The sequence below is a fragment of the Myotis myotis genome, unplaced genomic scaffold, assembly GCF_014108235.1.
Source record: "Myotis myotis isolate mMyoMyo1 unplaced genomic scaffold, mMyoMyo1.p scaffold_m19_p_7, whole genome shotgun sequence".
In the NCBI taxonomy this organism is placed as follows: domain Eukaryota; kingdom Metazoa; phylum Chordata; class Mammalia; order Chiroptera; family Vespertilionidae; genus Myotis; species Myotis myotis.
The window spans coordinates 26,109,916-26,134,338 of record NW_023416379.1 but is presented as its reverse complement, the minus strand read 5'-3'; the positions used below and the strand labels follow the sequence as shown (position 1 = coordinate 26,134,338).

At 40.0% G+C, this 24,423-nt stretch overlaps 1 protein-coding gene and 1 long non-coding RNA gene across 3 annotated transcripts in view; one reads left to right on the top strand and one right to left on the bottom strand.

Annotated features, from left to right (window-relative positions):
• The window catches only part of LOC118660234, an 86,176-nt gene that overhangs the window by 56,861 nt on the left and 4,892 nt on the right, over positions 1–24,423 (top strand). The window contains exons 4-5 of the long non-coding RNA XR_004968844.1: positions 8,879–8,993; positions 19,241–19,485. This is a non-coding gene — a long non-coding RNA (uncharacterized LOC118660234). The remainder of the gene's footprint in view (positions 1–8,878; positions 8,994–19,240; positions 19,486–24,423) is intronic.
• Positions 400–12,318, bottom strand: CCDC28A (coiled-coil domain containing 28A). 2 transcript variants are annotated; one of them, XM_036317396.1, is made up of 6 exons: positions 12,161–12,318; positions 9,660–9,859; positions 5,724–5,887; positions 4,935–5,089; positions 2,130–2,152; positions 400–962 (listed from the first exon to the last, which is right to left on the bottom strand). In XM_036317396.1, exons 2-6 carry the CDS (start codon positions 9,815–9,817, stop codon positions 908–910), a joined length of 555 nt encoding a protein of 184 aa, XP_036173289.1. In that variant the 5' UTR covers positions 9,818–9,859; positions 12,161–12,318; the 3' UTR covers positions 400–907. The 2 variants fall into 2 exon arrangements, with proteins under 2 accessions (XP_036173289.1, XP_036173290.1); XM_036317397.1 differs by lacking the exon at positions 12,161–12,318 and adding an exon at positions 11,982–12,109.

The window sequence follows — 24,423 nt, the reverse complement described above, 5'->3', positions numbered from 1 at the left end:
AATCAAATTGTTTTAAAAAGGGTCATGAGGCTGTTGGCTGACATGACTGGTGTCAGCTACTGTGCTCAGTCAGCATCTTAGTCCACACTTTTTTACTTCCTCCTAAAACCTCTGGGAGTTGGTTATTAACCTCTTTTTCTCGATAAAAACAAACATTAAACTCAGATAAACTAAATGTTCATGAACACAAAGCTAAGGAGCAGAATGGGGATTCAAATCAAGGTCTGACTTTAGAGCCCATACTCTTTTCATTACATCCACATGTAAATGGGCACAAGGTGCAAAATTTGCAAGGAAGTTACAGAACCTCAAATTTTATAAGAACAGTTTACTTTTGAGAATTGAACCTTATATTCCCAGATTGAAGACTACGGGTTTCTTCCAAACAGACAACAGAGACAAATTTAAAACAATCACTTTATTAAAAATAGCAAATTTCACAAATACTCATTTCACATTTTGTTACCACTGGCCATTGGCGAACACACCAGTGTGTGTGATTGTCTGACGTAAACTGAAGCTGGGCTGCCACAAAAAGCCTGGGCATCATCAACTTAGCGCAACAGTGGAGTAAGTTTGGTGAGCTCAGGAAGGATCATCCCTCGGCCCTATCAACGACACTCAGCACAGTGCATTTCAAGTATGACCCAGAAGGCAACAATAATAAGCACAGCAGCACAGCCTGTGCACCATGTTTCCTGATTAAGCCTTCCACAAGGCCTAGCCTCCAGTTATGGTGAATTACAGCAAGTCAAGTTTACCACAAGCAGTTATGAGAAAATCATTACACTTGCGCTTTAATTACTTTAATTCCTTATTGTGGGAGATGATTCTGCTGCTGGATTCAGCTGGAAAAGTAAATAATGCTGCTTTTCTTCAAACCACAAGAAAGCAACTGCATTTCATTTTAGCTGGTAGAAGTATTTGGAACGTCTTGTGCATCTGTCAAATGCAGTTTTTGTCTGAATTCATGAGTTAAGATTTTCATTCTACAATAAGTAATTATTTTAAATTTCTGAAAATTACATTCGGGAGCTAAGAGACAGGGGCATTAAAAAAAAAGAAATATGTCTAAAGGAAAAGTGCCTATGTGCTTTTGAGAAGCTTAGAAGTGGTAAGACAATTTTTAAATGTAGTGAAGTAATTATAACTATACCTAGAATTTGAAGACTTTCAAGAAAAAATCAGACTCAAGACTAAAATTCAGCAATTAATAACAGTATGTGTTACAGTAATAAGAGTAATTTACATACATATATAAATATATATATTTATACATTTTACATATATATAATGTGGTTTGGAAAATTTCACATACACATTATTATGTGTAGCAATCACCACATATTACAGAGGACACTGAGATGTTAAACAATTTGACCAGGGTTACATTACCAAAATGTGGAACCAAATTTCAAAAATTAAATCTCTTGACTCTAACCTTTCTAATATCTCATTTTTGGTTCAAAGGGGATGTCTTACCTCTCAAATGAAATTATTTTGTAGGCAGAATCATTTCTTAGTGTTCTTATGTACCTCACATTGCGCCTATCACTATGTTAAAAAAATTTTTTTTAAGTTCCTGAAATAGTTGCTCTGAATTAAAATGTCAAACCCTGAATATTTTACATGTACCTTGGTGCTTTCCTTTAAGCAATCTTATAATACACGTTGTACACTTAATTATGAAAATGTCACTTCACAAGCTATGGAAGTATCCCTTAAATGTCTGATTCTCAATTTTATGCATTTACAATATTATATGTAATAATATTAAATTAAGCATAGTATATATCGGGATATCCAACTGCCATTTAGCCTCAGAATATAAGATTCAAAATAATTTATATGACAACTAGCCTAATCCTCAATTCTCTTGATGAAAAAGTATTTTTAACTTGTTTTAAAAATACAAAACAATACAAAGTAAAGCAGAACAAACCAAAAACAAACAAAACAACTAGAAAATTCCATTTGGAAAACAAAGGGGAAGAGAGATGGCCCTAGTAAATAATAGGTATCTTTGTTCAATACATCTAGATATCACATCTTTCTAAAACATGATTGGGATTATTCACCAGAAATTATAATTTGTAGACTTTTCACTGTTGACATTAGACAAAGGATACATGGAAGAATTCAATTCTTCTAACTGTAACATAAAGAAACACATTTAATTTTAATTTTTATAATATAAACATAATAAATATCACAACCATGCATTTTTAAATAAATTCTTTTTCATGTAAGCTTTCTTTAAATGAAAAAGCAAAATACTAAAATTTCCAGACTGGGAAATTCACTTATAAAGTAGCTTTAGCATCTGTTAAATAAGAATATGTGGAGGGAATTAAATCAGATGATACAATTCGAGTTTCCTAACTATGCTTAAAATCATGCATAATTATAGTCTTCTCTAATAATAGTTTTTAAAAGACAAAAGTTGCCATTTTAATAATCAAAATCTTTAAAACCTTTATGGACTACAAAAAGATTGCACAGGACATTCAGTTTTCAGTATGAGGCAGAATTAATCATCCCTACAAGGAAAAATCTGAGTTACAGAAATGTTAAATTGCTCAGAGTTACAAATGCAGACCCTGGACTAAACAAAGGCTTTCTGGTTTTAAATCAGTATTGTTTTCAGCATACCACAGTCACTCTCCTAAATGTATTATACGTTAAGCTTATATTTGTAAAAGGAAATAGTTGCAACACTGAAAATAGTAGACTTGAAATAAAAAGTATAAGCATGAAATTTTTAAATATGGGCATATAATTTCCCTCACTTTTACTTATTCAAAAAATAGAGAAAAGCAATAAAATGTCATTGGTGACTAGGAAACTATTCTGAAACTAAAGTACATCGAATTCAATTTTTATCTATTTTTGTCCAAAAAAAGATTTAAAGAGGCAAATTTAGTTCACACTTCTCAGTGTAAGAATCATAGTTGGTGTTACGGGGCTGACTTACATCCTCCCAAAATCCATTTTTGAGTCCTATACCCAAAAACCTTAGAATGTGACGGTATTTGGAGATAGGGTCTTTACAGAGGTAATTAAGTTAAAATGAGGTTATTAGGTTGGGCCCTCATCCAAAATGACAAGAGGAGGAAATGTGCACACAGGTACCCATGCAGAGAAGGAGAGCTTGAAGGTGGCCATCTACAAGCCAAGGAAAGAGGCCTCAGAAGAAACCACCCTGCCAAAACCTTATCTTCAATTCTTAGCCTCCGGAACTACGAGAAAATATATTTCTGTGGTTTAAGCCACCCAGCACTTTGTTATGGCAACTCTAGCAAGCTAGTACACATGGAGATGTGTTAAGCTACCATAATTACCAAACATAGTTCTATATTTAAAAATAAGTAACTACCCTGAATAAATAAGGCAATATATATTAATCATGTTGGGATTTTTTGACATACTACCCCTTCTACATCTTAAGATATTATCATATATGCACAGGAGGTAATATTTTGCTTGAAGGTTAGCCAGCATTCTCAGAATATATGCATAGTTTCTTTGGATTAGGTTTCTTTAAAAAAAGAATAAAGTACAGCATGGATGAAACCTGAAAACATTACAGTAAGTCAGTGATGGCGAGCCTTTTGAGCTCGGCGTGTCAGCATTTTGAAAAACCCTAACTTAACTCTGGTGCCTGTCACATATAGAAATTTTTTGATATTTGCAACCATAGTAAAACAAAGACTTATATTTTTGATATTTATTTTATATATTTAAATGCCATTTAACAAAGAAAAATCAACCAAAAAAATGAGTTCACGTGTCACCTCTGACACGCGTGTCATAGGTTCACCATCACTGAACTAAGTGAAAGAATCCCAACAAAAAACCACATGTTGTATGATTCTACTTATATGAAATTAAAGGCCTGATGCATGAAATTCGTGCACGGGTGGAGTCCCTAGGCCTGGCCAGTGATCGGGGCCTATCGGGGCCATCTCGCCCAGTCCCAATAGGGGCTGGGCCAGCCGGGGTGTGCCGGCTGCGGGCAGGGACCTGGGGGCCTGCCGGCCACTGGCCTGCGGCCTGCCGGACGGGAGGGGGGAAGGGGGAGGACCGGGCAGGTTGGCTGGCCTTGGGAGGTTGGCTGGCCTTGGGAGGTTGGCTGTGGGAGCGCACTGATCACCAGGGGGAAGCTCCTGCATTGAGTGTCTGCCCCCTGGTGTTCAGTACGCATCATAGCAACTGGTCAACCAGTCATTCTGGTCATTTTGTCACAACAGTAGCTTAGGCTTTTACATATATACTAGAGGCCCGAGGCACAAAATTCATGCAAGAGTAGGCCTTCCTTCCCCTGGCTGCCGTTACCGGCTTCCCTCTGGCACCCAGGACCCGGGCTTCCCTCGCAGCCCGACTTCATCCAGATGGTCATCCGGAAGGATGTCCAGTCTAATTAGTATGTTACGCTTTTATTATTACAGATAGATGTCCAGAATAGGCAAATTCATAGGGACAGAAAGTAGATTCAGGGTTGCTAGGGGGTGGGGAAGGGGAGAACAGAGAGTTATAGGGTTTCTTTTTGGAGTGATGAAGATGTTCTGAAATTGGTGGTGATGTCTGCACAACATTGTGAATATACTAAAAACCACTGCATTTTATACTTTAAAATAGTTAAAATAGTAAATTTTATCTCAACAAAAATATTTATTAAGAATAAAGAGAGCCCAGCTGGCGTGGCTCAGAGGTTGTGTTGACCTATGAACCCGGAGGTCATGGTTTGATTCCCGGTCAGGGCACATGCCTGGGTTGTGGGCTTGATCCCCAGTGTGGGGTGTGCAGGAGGCAGCTGATCAATGATTCTCTCTCTTCATTGATGTTTCTATCTCTCTTTTCCTCTCCCTTCCTCTCTGAAATCAATAAAAATCTTTAAAAAAAAAAAAAGAATAAAGAGAAAGAACTATACTCACGTCAGAAAGAAGCCTATCCAGATTAGAATCACTAGCTGTCTTCCTCTTATCCTCAGGAAGTTCCTCTAACTCCCCATACAGCTCCAAATTCAAGCGAGCTAATTTCTCCTGCATTCCCCGAACATGTTCCATCTGTTCAATGGAACACTCATTTCCTGGGGGAACATTCCAAAACATTAATAAAGATTAAGATGGAGGAAACACTCTTAAACTCTAGGTGCTGCAAAAGAAATTATCATTTTCTTTTATAAATTGTTTTGTTAGTGATTGAATATTTTCTGGATATAGTAAGTCAAATTTCTGACTGGAAAAACAATGACAACCTAAGAAATGACCATGAGCACTAAACAAATCAGATAGGAAAGATAAAAAAACAACAACAAACTATCCCTCAGGTATAATTATCTCCAATTTGACAACTCTCATTTGAATCAAGTAATCCAACATTTTATAATAATCTGGATGAAATTAAGAGTCATATTAATACTTCAATTACAAATCCTTTGTCAACCAATTAGGTATTCCTCCTTTAAGAAAAATATATGAAAATATTCATGAAGCATGTAGAACGTTATGAAGCACACAATGCAATATTTTCAATTGTTTACACAGTAGTACAACTTAATTGATAAATGAAATCTAAGAGGACTGCATTTTATGCTTCTGGACTCTTTTTTTAAAAAAACAAAAGAAAATGACACCGTAAACAGGAATAACAAAATACATACAGAAAATAGGATGTAAACATGTTGAAAAGAAAAGTGGCAAATACAAACATCTATTGCTTACCAAAGGCTTGAAGTTTCCCAGAGTGGAAATCATTCAAAAGGCTGAGAAGCCCCTTCTCCATCTCCTGAACATCTGAGACATCAGTGAGGAAGGAATGCTGAATCGGGGTTGACTGAGCTCCTTTTCCCTCCCCTCCCTGAGGTTTTGTCTTTTCCTTCACCACTCTGCAAATAAGATACAATTAAAAGTTGGTTGCATATACCTGTCTTTAAAAAGAGATGGTTATTTTCAGACTGTTCTCGGTTAAGCAAAATTTCTGAATTAAATTTTCCCTTAAAAACAAGAAATCAGAACAAATTCAGTATTAAATAAAACCAAGCTAGAAATTAAAAGAACAAGTTGTGAAAAATCTCAAACAAATGTATAAAACATAACTACTAAGGTAGATAAAAAGTTTGGTTAATACATTTATATATTGTGCTCATTCTTTGGACTACAAAAAACTGAAAAGAAAATTAGTATTTTTACTATCCTATGTTTCATATATTTTTAATAGATTTGTTTTTTAGAGAGGGAGGGAGAGACAGAAACATCAATATGAGAGAGACACATAGATCAGTTACCTCTCCTACGCATCCCGACCATGGATCAAACCCGCAACTTTTTGGTATGCAGAACGCTCCAATCAACTGAGTCACACCAGCCAAGGCCATGTTTCATATTTTATTTCTCAGTAAAACATACACCTTTCCCTTTTAAACTTTACCCTATTTGTTTCTTGAACTATCTATCAGTCGTTCAACGAGTGGTTATGGAGTCCCTACTCTGTAGCTGACACCATGCCAGATACTGGATATATAAAGATGCACACGACATCAATCACTGCACGGAAGAGTGCCCAGTCTAAGGAGAAAGGAAGTCAGATAAATTACAAATCACCATATGATGGAGTGCTAAAAGCCTGTTATTAACCTTGACTCCTCCAACTTCTAAGGCCCCAACATGCAGTCATGAAGTCCTATTGATTATAATCATAGTTATCTCTCTAATCTTTCTAGTTCTCTCTCTCCACTGCCACTACCCTATCTCTTGACTGAACCCTCTAACACTTCCCAACTGGTCTTCCTGTCTCTATGTGTTGTCTCTGAGCCCCTTATGAAGCCTCCCTACAGAGCAGCCAAGTCAATTTTTAAAAAAGTAAAATCAGATAATATAAATTTACTTAATTCAAACCCTTCAGTAGCTTTGCACCGTCTGCTGGATAAAGCCCAATATCCTTAAGAAGCCCTATCCTCTCCTGTCTATGTATGCTCTAGACCAGTGTTTCTCAACCTTCCTAATGCCGCGACCCTTTAATACAGTTCCTCATGTTGTGGTGACCCCCAACCATAAAATTATTTTCATTGCTACTTCATAACTGTAATTTTGCTACTGTTATGAATCGTAATGTAAATATCTGATATATAGGATGTATTTTCATTGTTACAAATTGAACATAATTAAAGCATAGTGATTAATCACAAAAACAATATGTAATTATATATGTGTTTTCCGATGGTCTTAGGCGACCCCTGTGAAAGGGTCGTTCGACCCCCAAAGGGGTCGCAACCCACAGGTTGAGAACCGCTGCTCTAGACATTCTGAATCCCGTTTGCTTCCTATAATTCTATTCTCTTATCTAACTACATGCTAACCCTCTGTCTGCAGTAGCATCCTTCTCCTCACTGCCATCTTTATCTCAGTTCAAATGCAACTTCCTCCGGAAGGCCGTTTTAAGACTCCTAGACTAGTTTAGTTCTTACTACATGTATCTAGCGTATACCAGGCTCTCCAACACTTGAGTGATGGTGCTATACACACCGTGATACAGGGACAGAGACAGCAGTTCACTCAACCAAGGGAAAGCCAGGGAAAACTTCCTAAAGGTGACATGTGAGTGAAGCCGTAAAGAATAAGTAGGAGTTCACCAGGCAAAAAAGGAAAAAGGGTTGTATATTATCTGTGAACCCCAATACATACTATAATCCTGACATGCACACATATTCAGTACTCAATTAGTTTCTTTGTAATGTTGCATGAAGACATCTTTTCCACAACTGCACTCACCACAATAAGGATAAAATGAAGATGGTGGGTGAGGCAGAGGGGGTAGCAAGAAAGAAACTAATACTCTTTACAAGAAATCAACTTAGAACAAATAAGCTGCAGACAGTAGGTTAGCAACAGCTCATCACAAAGCAAGACCTGTGACTTATATACATATTAGGTTTAATATCGTTATTTAGGACCTTGGCATCAACTTCACCTGTGAGCTTATTAGAAATGCTTATCTGGGGCCCTACCGCAGACTAATTGATTTGGAATCTGCATTGTAAAAAGATTCCCAAGAGATCCATTTTCACACTAAAATCTGAGATAGCCTTAGCTGGTTTGGCTCAGTGGATGGAGTGTCGGACTGCGGACTGAAGGGTCCCAGGTTCGATTCCAGTCAGGGGCGCATGCCTGGGTTGAGGGTTTGATCCCCAATGGGGGGCGTGCAGGAGGCAGCCAATCAATGATTCTCTCTCATCATTGATGATTCTATCACTCTCTTCCTCTCCCTTCCTCTCTAAATTCAATAAAAATATATATATATTTTAAATCTGAGATAAACTACTTTTGACTATAAGGTTTTAGTATATCAAATGCTTATCTTTTCTTTCATGTTGAAAATTTATTTTAAAAAAAGTAAAGTCAGATCATATAAATTTACTTAATTCAAACCCTTCAGTAGCTTTGTTTTATTTCCACTTCAGTGTTTCTGATCTGTTACACTGCCTCATTTTATATTAAAATAATTCAATAAAAAAATCACTCATTGAGATCATACTAGGTGCAAAGCCACATTGTAAGTACTGTCTGACACATAAGGATTATCAAGATTTCCCTGTCCTCAGGAAGCCTACACTCCCGAGGAAGGTAGGAAATAAAAGTACAAGGTAGAAACTGACCATGGGATATAAATAAACTGCTGTAAGAATTTAGGAAGAGGAGTGATTGCCTTTAAAGTCTCCTAGTTTTCTTTTTCCACCAACCATAACCATATTCAAAATTTGACACTAAGTCAAACTCCTCCAGAAGGAAAACCCCTTTCCAATGGGATAATTTATGAAACCCTCATAACTCTTGTTGTTTATCATTTAATTCCTATTGGAATGTTCCTTTTGTTTCCTCAGAGTGAGAGACCATCATCAAGGCAAGAATCTTTTCTTCAGTGGAAACCCAATGGCCACAGAGTACTACACGCATTACTTCCTCAACCGACTCTCCACCAGGTGCTTGCAATTGGAAGTAAGTTTCTTTAATCCTAACTAGAAAAACAACTGAGATTAAGAAATGCTTTTTTCTCTCAAGAAATGTTATCTTGCTTTCCAAATATTTAATACTACAAAATATTCACACATTTACAACAGTAATACGTAACACATTTAAACACCATTCCTGTTTCCTTTAGAGCCTGAAGATGAAGGATGTTCACCAAACAGTAATGATTACTTCTAGGTGATGAAATTTTAGTGCTTTAAATTTCTGCTTTGAATTCTTCCTGTGTTTGAATTTTTACAATCCATACAAACCATTTCTACAAAAACAATGAAACCATGAAAAACATAAAAACTACCAAAGCACAAACACTCATCTTAGTTAAAAAACAAACAAACAAAAAAATCCCGTATGTCCTTTATCTCATTTCTGGCTAGCTCACCAACTTTTTCTACAAGTTTTCATGCTCTGTTTATTTTAATCTGAGACAAAGTAAGGACCTTCAAACCCATCATTCATTTTGCACTGTCTAATCTCTATACATACACTTTAAACTTCATAATGTGTTCCTAAAACACATATAATATGTGCCTCAACGGTTTAAAAGTCAAGAGAAAAAATATTATAACAATTAAAGGATTTAGTATTTACTTCCATAGCATTTTGCTGTGATAATATGAAAGAAAAAATATTCACCTTTTTAACTTTGGTCGCTGTGAAGTTGACTGTGATGCAGGATTTGAAAACCCTGTGCTTTTACTAACTGGAATGGCATTTTTTTTGGCATTAACAACCTGAGTAGAGTGGGCACTAAAAGACTTAGGACTTCTCCTCTTCACTTTCCGCTCCTCCATTGCAGTAAGTTCCTTACTGCACCAAGGCCAGCTTCTTATGACCTAAGGAAATAGGGCAAAATTATACACATGTATGCTGTAATATGCCAAAATGAAAAAGGTTCGATACCCACTTCATAGACTAAAGACGATCAAGAAATTCAGAGATTGTTACAGAAAGTTAGAACAGGATGCCTTACATTTAATCTACCGTATTTTTACACAGAAGCCCTAAGCCAAAGTGACAAATTTTTTTTCACCCCTTTATTCACTCATCCCATAAATATTAACTCTCTTCTAGTTTCCTGGCACTATTCTGAGCATTGGGGAGATGGCAAAGTCCCTGCCCTCCAAAACCTACATTATTGAAGGGGAACAATACATAAAAAAATAAACAAAACAGCCACTTCATATTCCCAGCCTGACTCAAGCTTCAAGTGGCCTTTAGGTCTCCCTTCAAAAATATATTCTTAGCCCCAGCTGGTCTGGCTCAGTGGACAGAGCACCAGCCTGCAGACTGAAGGGTCTCAAGTTCGATTCTGGTCAAGGGCACATGCTTGGGTTGCGGGCTTGATCCCCAGTACAGGGCGAGCAGGAGGCAGCCAATCAATGATTCTCTCTCATCACTGATGTTTCTATCTCTCTCTCCCTCTCCCTTCCTCTCTGAAATTAATAAAAATATATTTAATATGTATATATGTATTCTTAGAAGAACCAACTAGATTCAAACAGATGTATACTTGACAGGGGTATCTGCATTTTAACTAGTAACTAGAAACCTTATTTCAACCACCAAGCAAAAACTCAGTGTCTGCCTAGGGATAGTACTAATTCTAGTTCCTTGACCAAGTAAAGTTATGTAAAATTAAATTTATTCCGTAACTATTTTTAATAGACTTTCTCTACCTATTGCCCCAGAAACATGGAACTTTACTATATATGTTTAGTTTTGCTAATATCAAAAAGGTTACACTATGAAGTTACAGCTGGCCCTTCCATAGAGTATAAATGTAAGTAAGGTCTTGTGTTTATTCAATACTTTCCCCTTACTTTACATATTAACCAGTTTTATTTTCCTAAGTCATCCATCTAAAAATATCCCCTACATTTCCTTTTTATTTATGCATTATATTAAGTTATTCTTAATTATATTGCTTCATGTGTCATGAGAAATGTATATGGTTATTTACCTCACCAGATCCTAAAGTGCCTTAGGAGCATTAGGCCTTTTTTTGTATGTTGAGTTGGATGTAATCATGCTATGATGTTCAGAAAGATTCAGATCCACTGATGTCACTTAAATAATTAATTCAGCATTATAATAAAAACAGATGTTTTGCCACTGTCTGACAGTGGTGCGCCTAGCACTGGAATTTAAACCCATGAGGTCAGTTGGCTCAGGCTGACTCTAGACAATCATAACTGGAGCTATAACACCTCCAAAGGGGAGGTTTTAAAGGAAAGGCTCCAATGCCCAGCCTCTAATCCCAGATACTCAGTGAAAATCCCCTGAAATCGTGGCTGGCTAACAATTTTCCTTTGAAGGAAGCATTTTTAGTAACAGAACAGCCATTTTGGCGTTGTTTCAGCATGCAGCACAAATGAAATGAAATGGAATGGAACTCTAAAAAAACTGAATAGTGCTCGGCTGGTGTGCTCAGGGGTTCGCTGATCCATGAGCAGGAGCTCACATTTCCATCAGGACACACGCCCGGGCTGCAGGCTCGATCCCCAGGAGGGGGCGTGCAGGAGGCAGCCCGTGAATGATTCTCTCTCATCACTGGTGTTTCTCTTTTCTCTCTCCCCCTCTCCTTTCCTCTCTCTGAAATCAATACACACACACACACACACACACACACACACACACAACTGAATAGAGACAATGGGATATAAGTTCTCCAAAGTGGCAAGATCTGTATAAAATTATGATACATATAAACACACTGGCCTTTGAATTTAATGCTAATACACATTTGGTGATACTCGAAAATGAAGAAAAACTTAGGAATCAAAGCAATGCAAATAGACCAATAGAAGTCTAAACCAAGATGTTCCGAGGGGCTCGAAAAGTACCGGTTAAGGAAGGTAAGACCTCTGTCGCAAGAGCACTGAAATCCTTCCTGTGTACCAAGAAGCGAGGGACCATTCAGAAAAGGCCTTTATAAACAGCTCGTGGTTTACTCACTGGTTTGAGATCAGGAACCCACAGCCTCCAAGCGGGACCACTACGCGTCCCTCCCGACTTCGCCCCATTCGCCTCCCCATCAGCCGACCCTTCACCGCCCGGACCAGCAGTGGCCTGAGTGGGTGGTGGGAGGGGCCTAAAGGGGCCATTGCGGGGGTGCCTTTGCTTACACTTCATACCTGAGGAAAGCGGGGATCTGTCCTCGTCCTCGACCTGCAAACACCCGAAGCCTCGGAAGCCACCGCCGCAGCTGCAGCACCTTCGGCAGGGGTCACATCCCAGACCCCGCGCCGCCACTGCGCCCTTTGTTGATGGAAGTGACGTCAGGGGGTGGAGCTTCCGTGCCCCAGCCGGAGCCTCGCCTCTTCCGGCGGCACGGGTTCCGCGCGGGTCTCCGCTCTTGGGAATCGTGTTCCTTCACTTGGCCTGCCTCCAGCCATGCCTTCTGCGGGCGTGTAAAGGAGAACCCATAGCTGGGTGTTCATTGAGGGTTTTGTGGCCCAAAAGCAGAGAAAGGTAGGATGGCGGTGGAGGCACCCTTTCCGGAAGTTGCCCCGTCCCTCTGCGAGTGTCCTCTTTTACGCACTACATTTCCCAGCATGCTATTTTGTAAACCCGGGGCGGAGCCAGAGTGTCGCCATAGCAACCATTCCTGGCTTGTTTCCGATACATTGCCCGTATTTGGCAAGGTAGATCATCTTGAATTTGAAAGGCAACGTGAAAAACCGTGATGCTGAGCCCCATTAGAACCTAAATGCGACTCTATTACTGTTAATAGCTACTCTGTTCAGGCACCAGACAGACGTTTTCTCTAAACTTCGCTAACTCTTTTCAGAAAAGAGGGCTCTAACACTCAGAAGGATTGATAAATCCACTACACGTGCCTCTGCAGAACGAATTGCGGATTGAAAGGGATGGCACTAGTCTAACTGAAGGGAGGCATGCCTCATTCACAGCCTTCCCGCGCGGGGATGGGGGTGGGGAGGTTTTAGACTCAGACCGTTTGATTGAAGAGACGCAGGAGAGCACCACACATTTCCCCCGCATCTGCTGGTGAGGAAATGGGAAACCGAGCCTAGAGAGTGTATCAGAGCCAGGGAAGCAGAGCACGGACGGCCCCGATTGCCCATATTTACAAATTCTGAAATGTTTTACAAAGAAAAACAGAGTAAACAGTCATGTGCCCTCTCTCCAGAATGAATGGATGTTACATTTAGTTTTTTTAAGTTTTTTAATGAAATAAGTGGAACATGACTAATAGAGCAGGAGCCACCTATTCCCAGTGCCATTCTACTTCCCTTTCAAAAGGCAACCACGATCTTAAATTTGATATGCATCTTGCTAATCTAGGTTTTGTATACTTTCACTATTACTATGTATTTATAAACAATAGTGAGAATGACTTGGGGCTTTTGAAGTTTTATAGGAATGCTGTTATATTTTGTATATTGATCTAAAACTTAACCTTTTCACCCGATTCTGTGTCTTGGTGAACTACCCACATTGATACATATGGCTAGACTTCAAATTTTTAACTAGATAGTATTCAATTAAATAACTTTGCCACGAATTACTTGTGAATTTCCATAGTGATCAGTATTTAGGTTGTTTCCCATTTTCACCATTACAAACAGTGCAGGAGGGTACAATCTTCTCAGTATCTTTCCTCAAAACTAATCTTGTCTCTTAACTAATTTCTGAATTGTCTTATCTGTATGAGCAGAGCTGGCAAACTGGTGATCTACATGCTATTTTATTTTTTTCACATTGGTTGCTAACAATTAAAATTGGAAGACTAAAAAAATGATGTCATCCCATCCATTTGGCATCCTGATAATCATGGGAAGTTCTGACCACACTACATCTGCACTGCAGCCCAGAAACAACAGTTCACGCTGATGAGCAGCTGCCTCCTTTGGGTCAGCTCAAGTGATCTCTAGTTTCTCTCTCAGTCCCTCCGCCTTGAGTGCCCATCTGAGTCCTGTGGTACTTGAATCTGCAACCCTCAATATAAAATAGGGACACAAGGAGGTGACCTTCAAAATTTACATATTTCGGGTATTTAAAGTTCTGTATTGAGTCCCTCTTTTGGCCAGACACTCTCTCTCTCATAGGATGTCAGGGGGCATCTGTGAAGAAGATGGATAAGAACCTTAAAGTTAGAAATCTTACATTCCTGATAAGGAGATGAACAATAAACTAGTAAACAAAACAGTTTCATTTAGTGATAAGTGCCTATGTGAAATAATAGCTTAAGGTCCTAGGGAGTTGTTTTAAGGGGTCGCATACTGAAGAGGGAGTGTCAGGGAAGGCCTTACTGAGAAGGCAACTTTGGGGATTGAGATATCAATGAAAGACAGGAGCCAGCCATAGAATGGTCTGGGGGAAGAGCATTCTTGGGCAAAACGTATGGCTAAACAGTAGGTCTTTTTTTTTTAATTTAAATTCTTTATTGTTTAAAGTATTACATAAGTCTCCTTTTCCCCCCATTGACTTCTCCCCAGCCGCTCCCATCCTACCCCCCCCCCCCAGCACATGCCCTCACCCTCCTACTGTCAGTGTCCATTGGTTATGCTAATTATGCATGCATACAAGTCCTTTGGTTGATCTCTTATCCTCCCGCCCCCCTACCAGCCTCCGCCTTCCCTCATAGGTTGGACAGTCTGTTCGATGCTTCTATGACTCCGACTCTATTTTTGTTCATCAGTTTATGTTCTTCATTAAACCATAGGTCTTTAGGCACGAATGAGCTTGGCATGTTTGAGGAAGCAAGGGCTTGGTGTTGCTGGGTTGTACTAATCATTAGGGTCACAGTGACATGAGTCATAGAGGCACAATTTTGAGTGTGACTTCTTTACTTGACATCTAGAGTTCTTCCTGAAAGAAATTTTATTCTTTGAGATTTACTAGATTTTCCTTTAACTGCAAAATCCCTCCTTTGGATTGATTGTTAAATGCACAGCTCTAATCAGATACTGTCTTCCCAAGGATGATATTTAGAGGATCAACAAGACCCCCGCCCCAACACTAATACACTCTATAGCATAGGTAGGCAAGGAGGAGTGTTGGTGTGAATCGGTAGTGATGGTGATGTAAACATAACAGATCCACAGGCTTTATTTATTTATTTTTTCAACATGTCGAAACAAGGCCTCCAAAAATTAGGTTGCCTCCCAAAAAGTAGGAGAGAAAGAGTATATCAGAGTCCTCTGATTTTATTTCTGATAGTGAAGTGATTCATGCAATCCCTCTTTATATCCCAAAGTCCCAACGATATAGGCCCAGTCAGATGGCATCACTAATGCCCAGGCAAATGCAGTTTTATGTTTTGGTACATCAGCCTTCATACCAAACATACCAAAGGGATCTAATGGAGAATTAATCCAAAAGTTTAAGAAAATTGTTGACCAAGTGATTCTTTTAAAAAATTTTTTATTAGAAACAGACTCATAGACACAGAGAATGGACTGTTGATTAACAGAGAGGTGGGTTCTTGGGAGGCTGGGTGGAAAAGATGAAGGGATTAAGCCAGTGGTTCTCAACCTTCCTAATGCCTCGACCCTTTAATACAGTTCTTCATGTTGTGGTGACACCAAACCATAAAATTATTTTCGTTGCTACTTCATAACTGTAATTTTGCTACTGTTATGAATCATAATGTACATATCTGATATGCAGGATATATTTTCATTGTTAAAAATTGAACATAATTAAAGCATAGTGATTAATCACAAAAACAATATGTAATTATATATGTGTTTTCCGATGGTCTTAGGCGACCCCTGTGAAAGGGTTGTTCAACCCCCAAAGGGGTCGCGACCCACAGGTTGAGAACCGCTGGATTAAGCAGTATAAATTGGTAGTTACAAAACAGTCACAGGGATGTAAGTTATAACATAAGGAACATAGTAGGTAATACTGTAATAACTCTATGGTGTCAGGTGGATACTTGAAATATCGGGGGACCACTTTGTAAAGTTTATGGTTATCTAACCACTATGCTGTACATCTGAAACTAATAATAATAATAATAATAATAATAATAATAATAATATTGAATGCCAACTGTAATTGAGTTATTCTTGTTAAACTTAATATTTGGGATACTTTCAATTTATGACTACAAAATTAACATTTTAGTCCAATTTCATATTACACTTCCTTTTTAAGGCCAAGAGTAGTTAACAGGATTAGAGAATGATGATCAGCAAGACGTGAGGATGATTCATCTTACTAATATCCTTTCTCCAAGCTCTTGTCATATCCAGCTTTTGAAAGAAGCCTTATCTTGTAAGGTTAACCAGAAAAGAAAGTGTACCATGGACCGGCAAATTAGCTATACAGTATTGCATCACAACCCTTCCATCAGTTTTCTCTCCTTTTCTTGAATTTTAGTTCAAGTTCAGCAGTATTACCATGGACTGTTACAGACTGTTAAGAAATACCCATAGGAATAGCTCATAATATGGCAGAGAAAATAGAAGGAAGGAAGGGATGGAGGAGTAAGGAGGACTCCCATGAGGCTTTGTTTATATCTCTATTTAAAGGGGAAATTTTAAAATGTCATTAAAAACTTAAACTGTTATCACTCTGTCTTTTAAGGGGTTGCCATAATTCCTGTCAGTGAAGACATAAATCTTTATATAGGGGCAAGAAAAGGGATGAGACTCGGCCCCAGGTAGATGGCCCATTGTGTGCCATTAAACAACAGTGAGAGTTGTATGTGCACACATAGGCAGGAGTCTGAGTTTGGGAACGTGAGATTGAGAATCTTGATTGTTTTACACTGAGTGGCCAGATTATTATGACCACCCCCTCAGTACTTTGTTGGGCCACCTTCTGCCTTCAATACTGCAGCAATTCTTCTTGGCATTGACTCCACGAGATGTTGAAAGGTGATGCGAGGAATCTGACACCATGCCTGATGAATAGCACTGTCCAGTTCTGTGAGATTTGATGGTTGTGGAACCAGCTGCTTGATGGCTCTTTTAACTTCGTCCCACAAATGCTCAATTGGATTGAGATCTGGTGATTGTGGGGGCCACCTAAGCAAGGTAAAGCCTCCCTCATGTTCTTGAAAGCACTCCTGCACAATACGAGCACCGTGGCATGGCGCATTGTCTTGTTGGAAGAAGCCATCTCCATTGGGATACGCCATCAACATGATAGGATGAACCTGATCAGCCACGATACTTAGGTATGTTGTGCTATTCAGACATTGTTCCACACGAATTAAAGGGCCCAAATCATGCCAGGAAAACATGCCCCAAACCATAACACTACCCCCACCAGCTTGAAGGGTTGTACTCATGTATGTGGGATGCATGCTTTCATGCTGTTTCCGCCAAATTCTCACTCTGCCATCTGCATGATGCAACTGGAAACGTGATTCATCGGACCACATGACTGTTTTCCAATGCTCAGCTATCCAATTCTTGTGTTCCTGTGCGAATTGGAGACGTTTTACCTTGGTAACTGCAGACAACAAAGGTGTTCAAACAGGCCCTCAGCTTCCTTATCCCATATGATGCAGTGTACGGCTAATTTGCCTACAAACATCAGATGGTCATAATAATCTGGCCACTCAGTGTATATAACGAAGTGGGAAGAATGTCACTGGTAGAGTATGGGGGTTGGGGAAAAAGAGCAAGAAAGGGAGCAAGGGAGAAAGGAGAGTCAAATGGTGGGAAGGTCTTTGAAAAGAGCAATGAAGTCTGTTATTCAATTTATAATCATTAATGTTGCTCTACACACACACACAGCCTCCATGCTTCCAAACATCAAGATAAATTCCCCCAAACTCAAAGTTTTGTGTGAATTAATCATGGAAACCAAGGGGAAAATATCAAATTCTACATGTGTAGGAGACTGAGTGGCAAACAAGGGCAATATGTGTATAACAATGAAGTATCCATCAAAGGCACTATGTCGGATGAAGTCGGAGCTTACAGACCAAGGTAAATGTGGAGCTTACAAATGGCAGGCTAGAGTACAATCTTAAAAAGAGCGAGAGAGATGAGCTTTCTACCATATGGATGTTGGGATTATATTTAATTTCACTTACTCTTAAAGGACTAGGGCAGTGTGGTTGGCAAACTGCGGCTGGCAAGCCACATGCGGCTCCTTCGCCCCTCAAGTGTGGCTCTTCCACAAAATACCACTGTACAGGCGCGCACGTACAGTGCGGTTGAAACTTCGTGGCCCATGCGCAGAAGTCGGTATTTTGTGGAAGAGCCACACTCAAGGGGCCAAAGAGCCGCATGTGGCTCGCGAGCCGCAGTTTGCCGACCACTGGGCTAGGGTACCTGGGATGACATCTGATAATCTGCTTGTATCTCCCAGTAGTTTTTAGCTACTTAAGGGAACTAGGTTTTAAACATCTTCAATTTTTCAAAGTCTAGCATAGTGTCTGGAACACAGTAGAAATGTAGAAGATGTTCATTAAATGAATGAATAAGTGAGGGACAATTAGACTTATGTGATGGCAAGTGGCAGAATGGCATTATTAATTAGATCAAGTGTCACCATAACTCAGATGTTTTATTCAGGAATTAGAAATTAGGTGGATTCTTAGTCATGCCTGCCTCTGATCTTTAGGTGGCAGTATTATCTCATGTTAAATTGGTTCAAGACCAGATTCCATTTAACTTTTGAGAACAAATATGAATTAAAAACAATTCTGTAGCTTATTTCTGTAGTTGTGCAGAGCCAACTAAGAAATAAAATATAATTACATGCTATTATGGATTTCCTCCCCAACTTAAACACAAATGAACACTACTGGTAGTTCTCTTATTCTAGTAATTTCCAAGCGTAAAGGTAAATACAAATTGGTGTACTTTGTTTACAAAACACATGCACTTTTTCAGGGTATGAAAACGAGTGAGAGAGAGAGCAAAAGAGAGAAGTAAAACGTCTAAAAGTAAACCATCTCCCAACATAGAGTAAATACAAGATGGTCAGTTAAATTGGAATTTCAGACACACAAAAGAGATACTTTATTTATATGTCTCATATAATATTTGGGACAGACTTATACCAAAAAAGTATTTCTTGTGTATCTGAAAAGCAAATTTAACTAGTATCTGTTTGTTTTTTAACCTAAATCTGGCAATCTTACTGACAAATATTTTGGTGTTGCTAATTCCAAAATAAACAGAACTTTACCAAGCCCGGAGAGGGAAAAGGGAAACAGCTGGTGGGGTCAGCTTCTTCCTCCTGAGTCTGACTTTAACACTCTTGGTACTTTCCCCCTGCAGCGCAGAGCTCCTTAGCGAAGTCATTCATCTGCAGGAAACTGACCACCCTGGCAAGTGCCATTGTTGCAGCCTAACGCAGCTCTACCATGCAAGCACTGTTTTATAGCGCTTGTGAATCTGCTTGCGAAAGCCCCGCTCTGTGAATAAGGAAGGAGATCCCAGACCCTTCACCTCTGATTTACACTTCTCAGAGGGACCTGATCCATACCAGCTATGTCAATGGAAATAGACAAATTGCTTATGATGTAAGTCCTATTTCAAAAATAATTTACTGGTAAATCATATGTCACAGTTTTATGTGACATATATTTGCATTTTAATATAAACATTATCTTTCAAATAAAATGCACTTCAAAATTTCATTTGTAAATATTTTTAATATATATTTTTATTGATGTCAGAGAGGAAGGGAGAGGGAAAGAGAAATAGAAACATCAATGATGAGAGAGCATCACTTACCGGCTGCCTCCTGCACTCCCCCTCCTGCACAACCCCCACCTGAAACCCAGTCATGTGCCCTGACCAGGAACCAACTATGACCTCCTGGTTCATAGGTCTACACAGCCACTGAGCCACCGGCTGGGCTGTAAATATTTCTGAATTCAAAATAAGCTTTTCATAGAAACAATATTATGAATGGTAATCGGATCTTCAGGTTTCCTGGTGAGAGTGTATTTAAATGATCATATGACTGAACCACTTTATTTGTAGTCAAAAATTGTTATTTTTTTAAAGGTTATTTTAATAGTAGTATTTTTAAAAAAATTTTTTTTATATATTTTATTGATTTTTTACAGAGAGGAAGAGAGAGAGAGAGAGAGTTAGAAACATCGATGAGAGAGAAACATCGATCAGCTGCCTCCTGCACACTCCCTACTGGGGATGTGCCCGCAACCAAGGTACATGCCCTTGACCAGAATCGAACCTGGGACCCTTGAGTCCGCAGGCCGACGCTCTATCCACTGAGCCAAACCGGTTAGGGCAATAGTAGTATTTTAAAGAGTAAAAAATTTTGAATATTGAATATTCAGGTTTGAAGACATATCAATACCCGTGTGTATTTTGCTCTTGCTCTGTCTGTGCCAAAAACCATTCTCAGCACTTTAAGTGAATTAACCCTTTTGATCTTCATTATAACCCTGGAAGGTAGATTCCATGATGATCCCACCTGACTGATGAGAAAACTGGGGCAAAAGTCAAATGGCTGCCCATAGTTATACAGCTTCTAAGTGGGAGAGCTGGGCTCTGAGCCAGCCCACAGCTGCATTAACCACTGTATCCCACAGTCACCCTCGTTTAGAATAAAGAGGGAAGTGAACGGTCTGAGAAGATTCTGAAGGGACAGCTGCTCACTGTCCGAGGTAGTACACTGAACCTAGAGGAGTTCAAAGTGGATGGTTGGTCTTTCCCTTAATTTAGCTGTATTATGAATACTTCTTTTGTGCTTCCTGACCAGAATGGAACTATTTTGGAGTTTGTAAGTGGAACAAAGGATTTCAGAAAGAGAGAGAAAGATTTATCCAGATGTAACTGGATAAGAATTAATGAAAGATGGCAATGGATTAAAGAGATGGCAGTGGGGTATGAGAAAGAGGTTTCTGGAGTGCAAATAACTGAGCCGATACCTAAAAAGAAAAATCAAAGAGCGGACAGTTTGGCTTTCCATAATTATCTACATGAATAGGAAAGGAGAAGTGGGAGGGATATTATTAGTCCTATTTAACTTGCTCAGATTCGCGAGAACCCAAGGTGGTTCGCGTACCACCCAGTGGTGGCAATAGCGGAGTTCCCGAAGGCCCGGCTCAAGGAGACCGTCTCTCGTGCCAAAGGAGGCGTCAAATCCCAATCCCCAGTTAGTTGTCTTTAGACACTCTGTCCACCCTTTATCTTCTCCCACAGAGAGAAGAGGTAGTGAGGGTGGAGGGAAAAGAATTCTGGACTTAATGTTTGGGGAGCAGAGTCCTGACCCTGCTACCTAATTAGTTCTCTAACCTTTGGCCCCTGTTTCCTAAGCTGTGAAAACAGAGATGATATTATCCACCTCGTGATGTCAGCACCTGGCAAATATTAACTGTGATTCCACTTAATCTTCACAACCCTGTGAGGTACATTCCCATTTTATGGGTGTGGGAAATGAGGCTCAGGGGGTGAAGGTACTTGTTTGAAAGCACGTAAGGGCTAATATCGTGGTGGACATAGGCGCCCCGATCGTTTAGCCCTAGCGCGGTTTATCTTCCCTCTGCATTGCTGCCTACAGGAGAAAATGCAGTCGCTGAAATGAAATGGTGTACACTTTTTTCCAGAATGAAAATTTTAAAAAGCCTTTGCTACTCCAGTCCTGATAAATAGGGAGGAGAAACTAAGTAAAGCTCAGAAATATTTTTTTCTAAGGAAACAAAAATAGAAGGTTTTTTAAAGCAAAACATACCATGGGTAAATGTTCCAAAAAACCTTCAATTTATAAATAAATAGATACTGTAGCATTCATTCATATAGTGACTTTCATTTCAAAATTATTCTTTATTACATGATAATACAAGCTTATTCATTTAACATATATTTATTGAGCATCTGCTATATGCCACATGTTTTGGAACTGAACAATGCAGAAAAAAATCCGTTCTCATGGAGATAGATTGTATTCTAATGTGAGCATGGCAGATTATTTTAAAAAATAACTACAATGCCCAGTGGTTGAGCATGGCTCAGTGGTTGAGCATCCACCTATGAACCAGGAGGCCACAGTTCAATTCCCAGTCTGGGCAGGTGCCTGGGTTTCGGGCTCAATCCCCAGTGGGGGGCATACAGGAGATGGCCCATCAGTGATTCTCTCTCATCATGGATGTTTTCATCTCTCTCTCCCTCTTCATTCCTCTTTGAAATCAATAAAGATATATTAAAAAAAATAACTACAATAATCAAAACATTTCTACAGCATAGACAGGGATAAGTATTATAGGGAAAAAAATAGTGTTGGGAAAGAAGAATTGGATTATGGGTGGGCAGTTGCAATTTTAGATAGGGCAGTAGGAGATCTACTTGAGCAGGTAAGGTTTAAGCTAGGAGTTTAAGGGAGGGAGGAGATGAATTGTGAGACTATCTGGGGCCAGAGCAGAGGAAGGACCAGCACAATGGCTTAAGGTGGGAGCTTGCCTGGAGGGTAGAGCCCAGGAAGGAGGCCAGGCTGGCTTGAGACAGATCAGTGTGAGAAAGAGCAGGAAGCGGTGAGTAAGACTGTGGGAGGGGAGGAAGGGATGGACAAATTTGGTAGGGCTTTGTAGGCTACTTTAAGGGTCTGAGCTTTTTCCCTTTGAGAAATGGAAGCATCTGAAGAGTTTTGAGTGGAAATGTGACATGATTGGGCCTGCAGTGTGATAGAGCACTGCCTCAGGCTGCTGTTGGGAGTAGACCATAGGCGGTAAAGCAGAGGAGAGGAGACCAGTTTGGAGACCATTGGGTGATCTAGGCGAGACACGATGGTGCCAGACGAGGTGGCAGCTGTGAAGGTGATGAGAAGTAGTGAAAACCTAGATCCATTTTGAAGGTAAAACCAGCAAGGTTTCCTGAGATGTGGGATGTGAGAAGATGAGTCAAGAATGACTCCCACGTTTTGAGCCCGAGCAACTGCAAGGAAGGCTTTTCCATAGACTAAGATGGGAGGACTTGTGTGTTGGAGGGGGGTTGCCGGAAGTTCACTTTGGGATGTTATGCTTGAGATGACGTTTAGATGTCCGAGTGGCGATATTGAGTAAACAGTTGTATGTTTAAGTCTGGAGCTCTGCTCTAGCCTGGACAGATACATTTGTTCAACACATAGTTGATATTTAAATCCATGAGGCATGATGAGGTCACCAAGAGAATGCAGAGAAAACACTGTTAAGAACTGAGCCCTAGGGAAAGACAGGGAACCAGCAAAATTAGAAAATTAAGACAGAAAAAAAAAATAGAAAAGGAGAATATTAAAAATACCGACAAACAATGGCTATATCCCCTTGTATACATATAGCTTCCTTTTTTAGAGTTAATTTTAGAAATGTCGCCTAGCTGGTTTTCTCAGGGATCAAAGCATCAGCCCAAAGACTGGAGGACCCTTGGGCCACAGGTTCAATTCCCGCTCAAGAGCATGTACCTGGGTTGCAAGCTGGACCCTGGGCCCCGGTCAGGGTGCGAACAGGAGGCAACCAATTGACGTATCTCTCACATTGATGTTTCTCTCTCTCCCTTCCCTCCTCCCTCCGCTTACTTTCAAAAAAAAAAAATCAATGGAAAAATATCCTTTTTCTCACTCAACCCACCTGCACCCAGGTGCCTAGAATAAAAGTCTTTTGATACATTGTGGCCTCAAGTCATAGGTGTGCGACCCTGGCCCATTCCGAACCTTTCAGAGATCAGGTAGACAGTGTTGTTGTGTGTGTTTTTTGGTGGGGAGGGTGTTGGGAGAAGAAGAGGGATTGTGCAAAAATGAAGAATAAAAGAACCTGGCTGGCATGTCTCAGTGGTTGAGTTTGATTCTAGTCAGGGTACATACTGGGGTTGTGGATAGGTCCCTGGTGGTGGGTGTGCAGGAGGCAAACGATGTTTTTCTCTCATCGATGTTTCTGTTTCTCTATCCATCTCTATTCCTTTCTCTCTAAAATAAATGAAACATATGTTTTAGAAAATAAAAGAAAGCCCTAGTCAGTTTGGCTCAGTGGACAGAGTGTCAACCTGTGGACCAAAGGGTCCCAGGTTCGATTTCAGTCAAGGGCATGTACCTCGGTTGCAGGCTTCTCCCTGGCCCAAGTCCTGGTCAGGGTTGGTGTAGGAGACAACCAAGTGATGTGTTTCTCTCACATCGGTATTTCTCTTTCACTCTCTTCCACTGTCTCTAAAAGTCAATGGAAAAATATCCTCGGCTGAGGATTACTAATAATAATCCTATATAATAAAAGGCTAATATGTAGATCGTCCGAATGGCGGAATGACTGGTCGCTATGACGCACACTGACCACCAGGGGGCAGCAGATGCCCCCTGGTGGTCAGTGTGCTCCCACAAGGGGAGCATAAGGGGAGCGCCACTCAGCCAGAAAACCTGAGCCAGGCTCACAGCTGGTGAGCTGCCTCCACGGCAGCACTAAGGATGTCCAACTGCCAGCTTAGGCCCAGACTGCAAGAGGGATGTCTGACTGCCAGCCCCAGGGAGC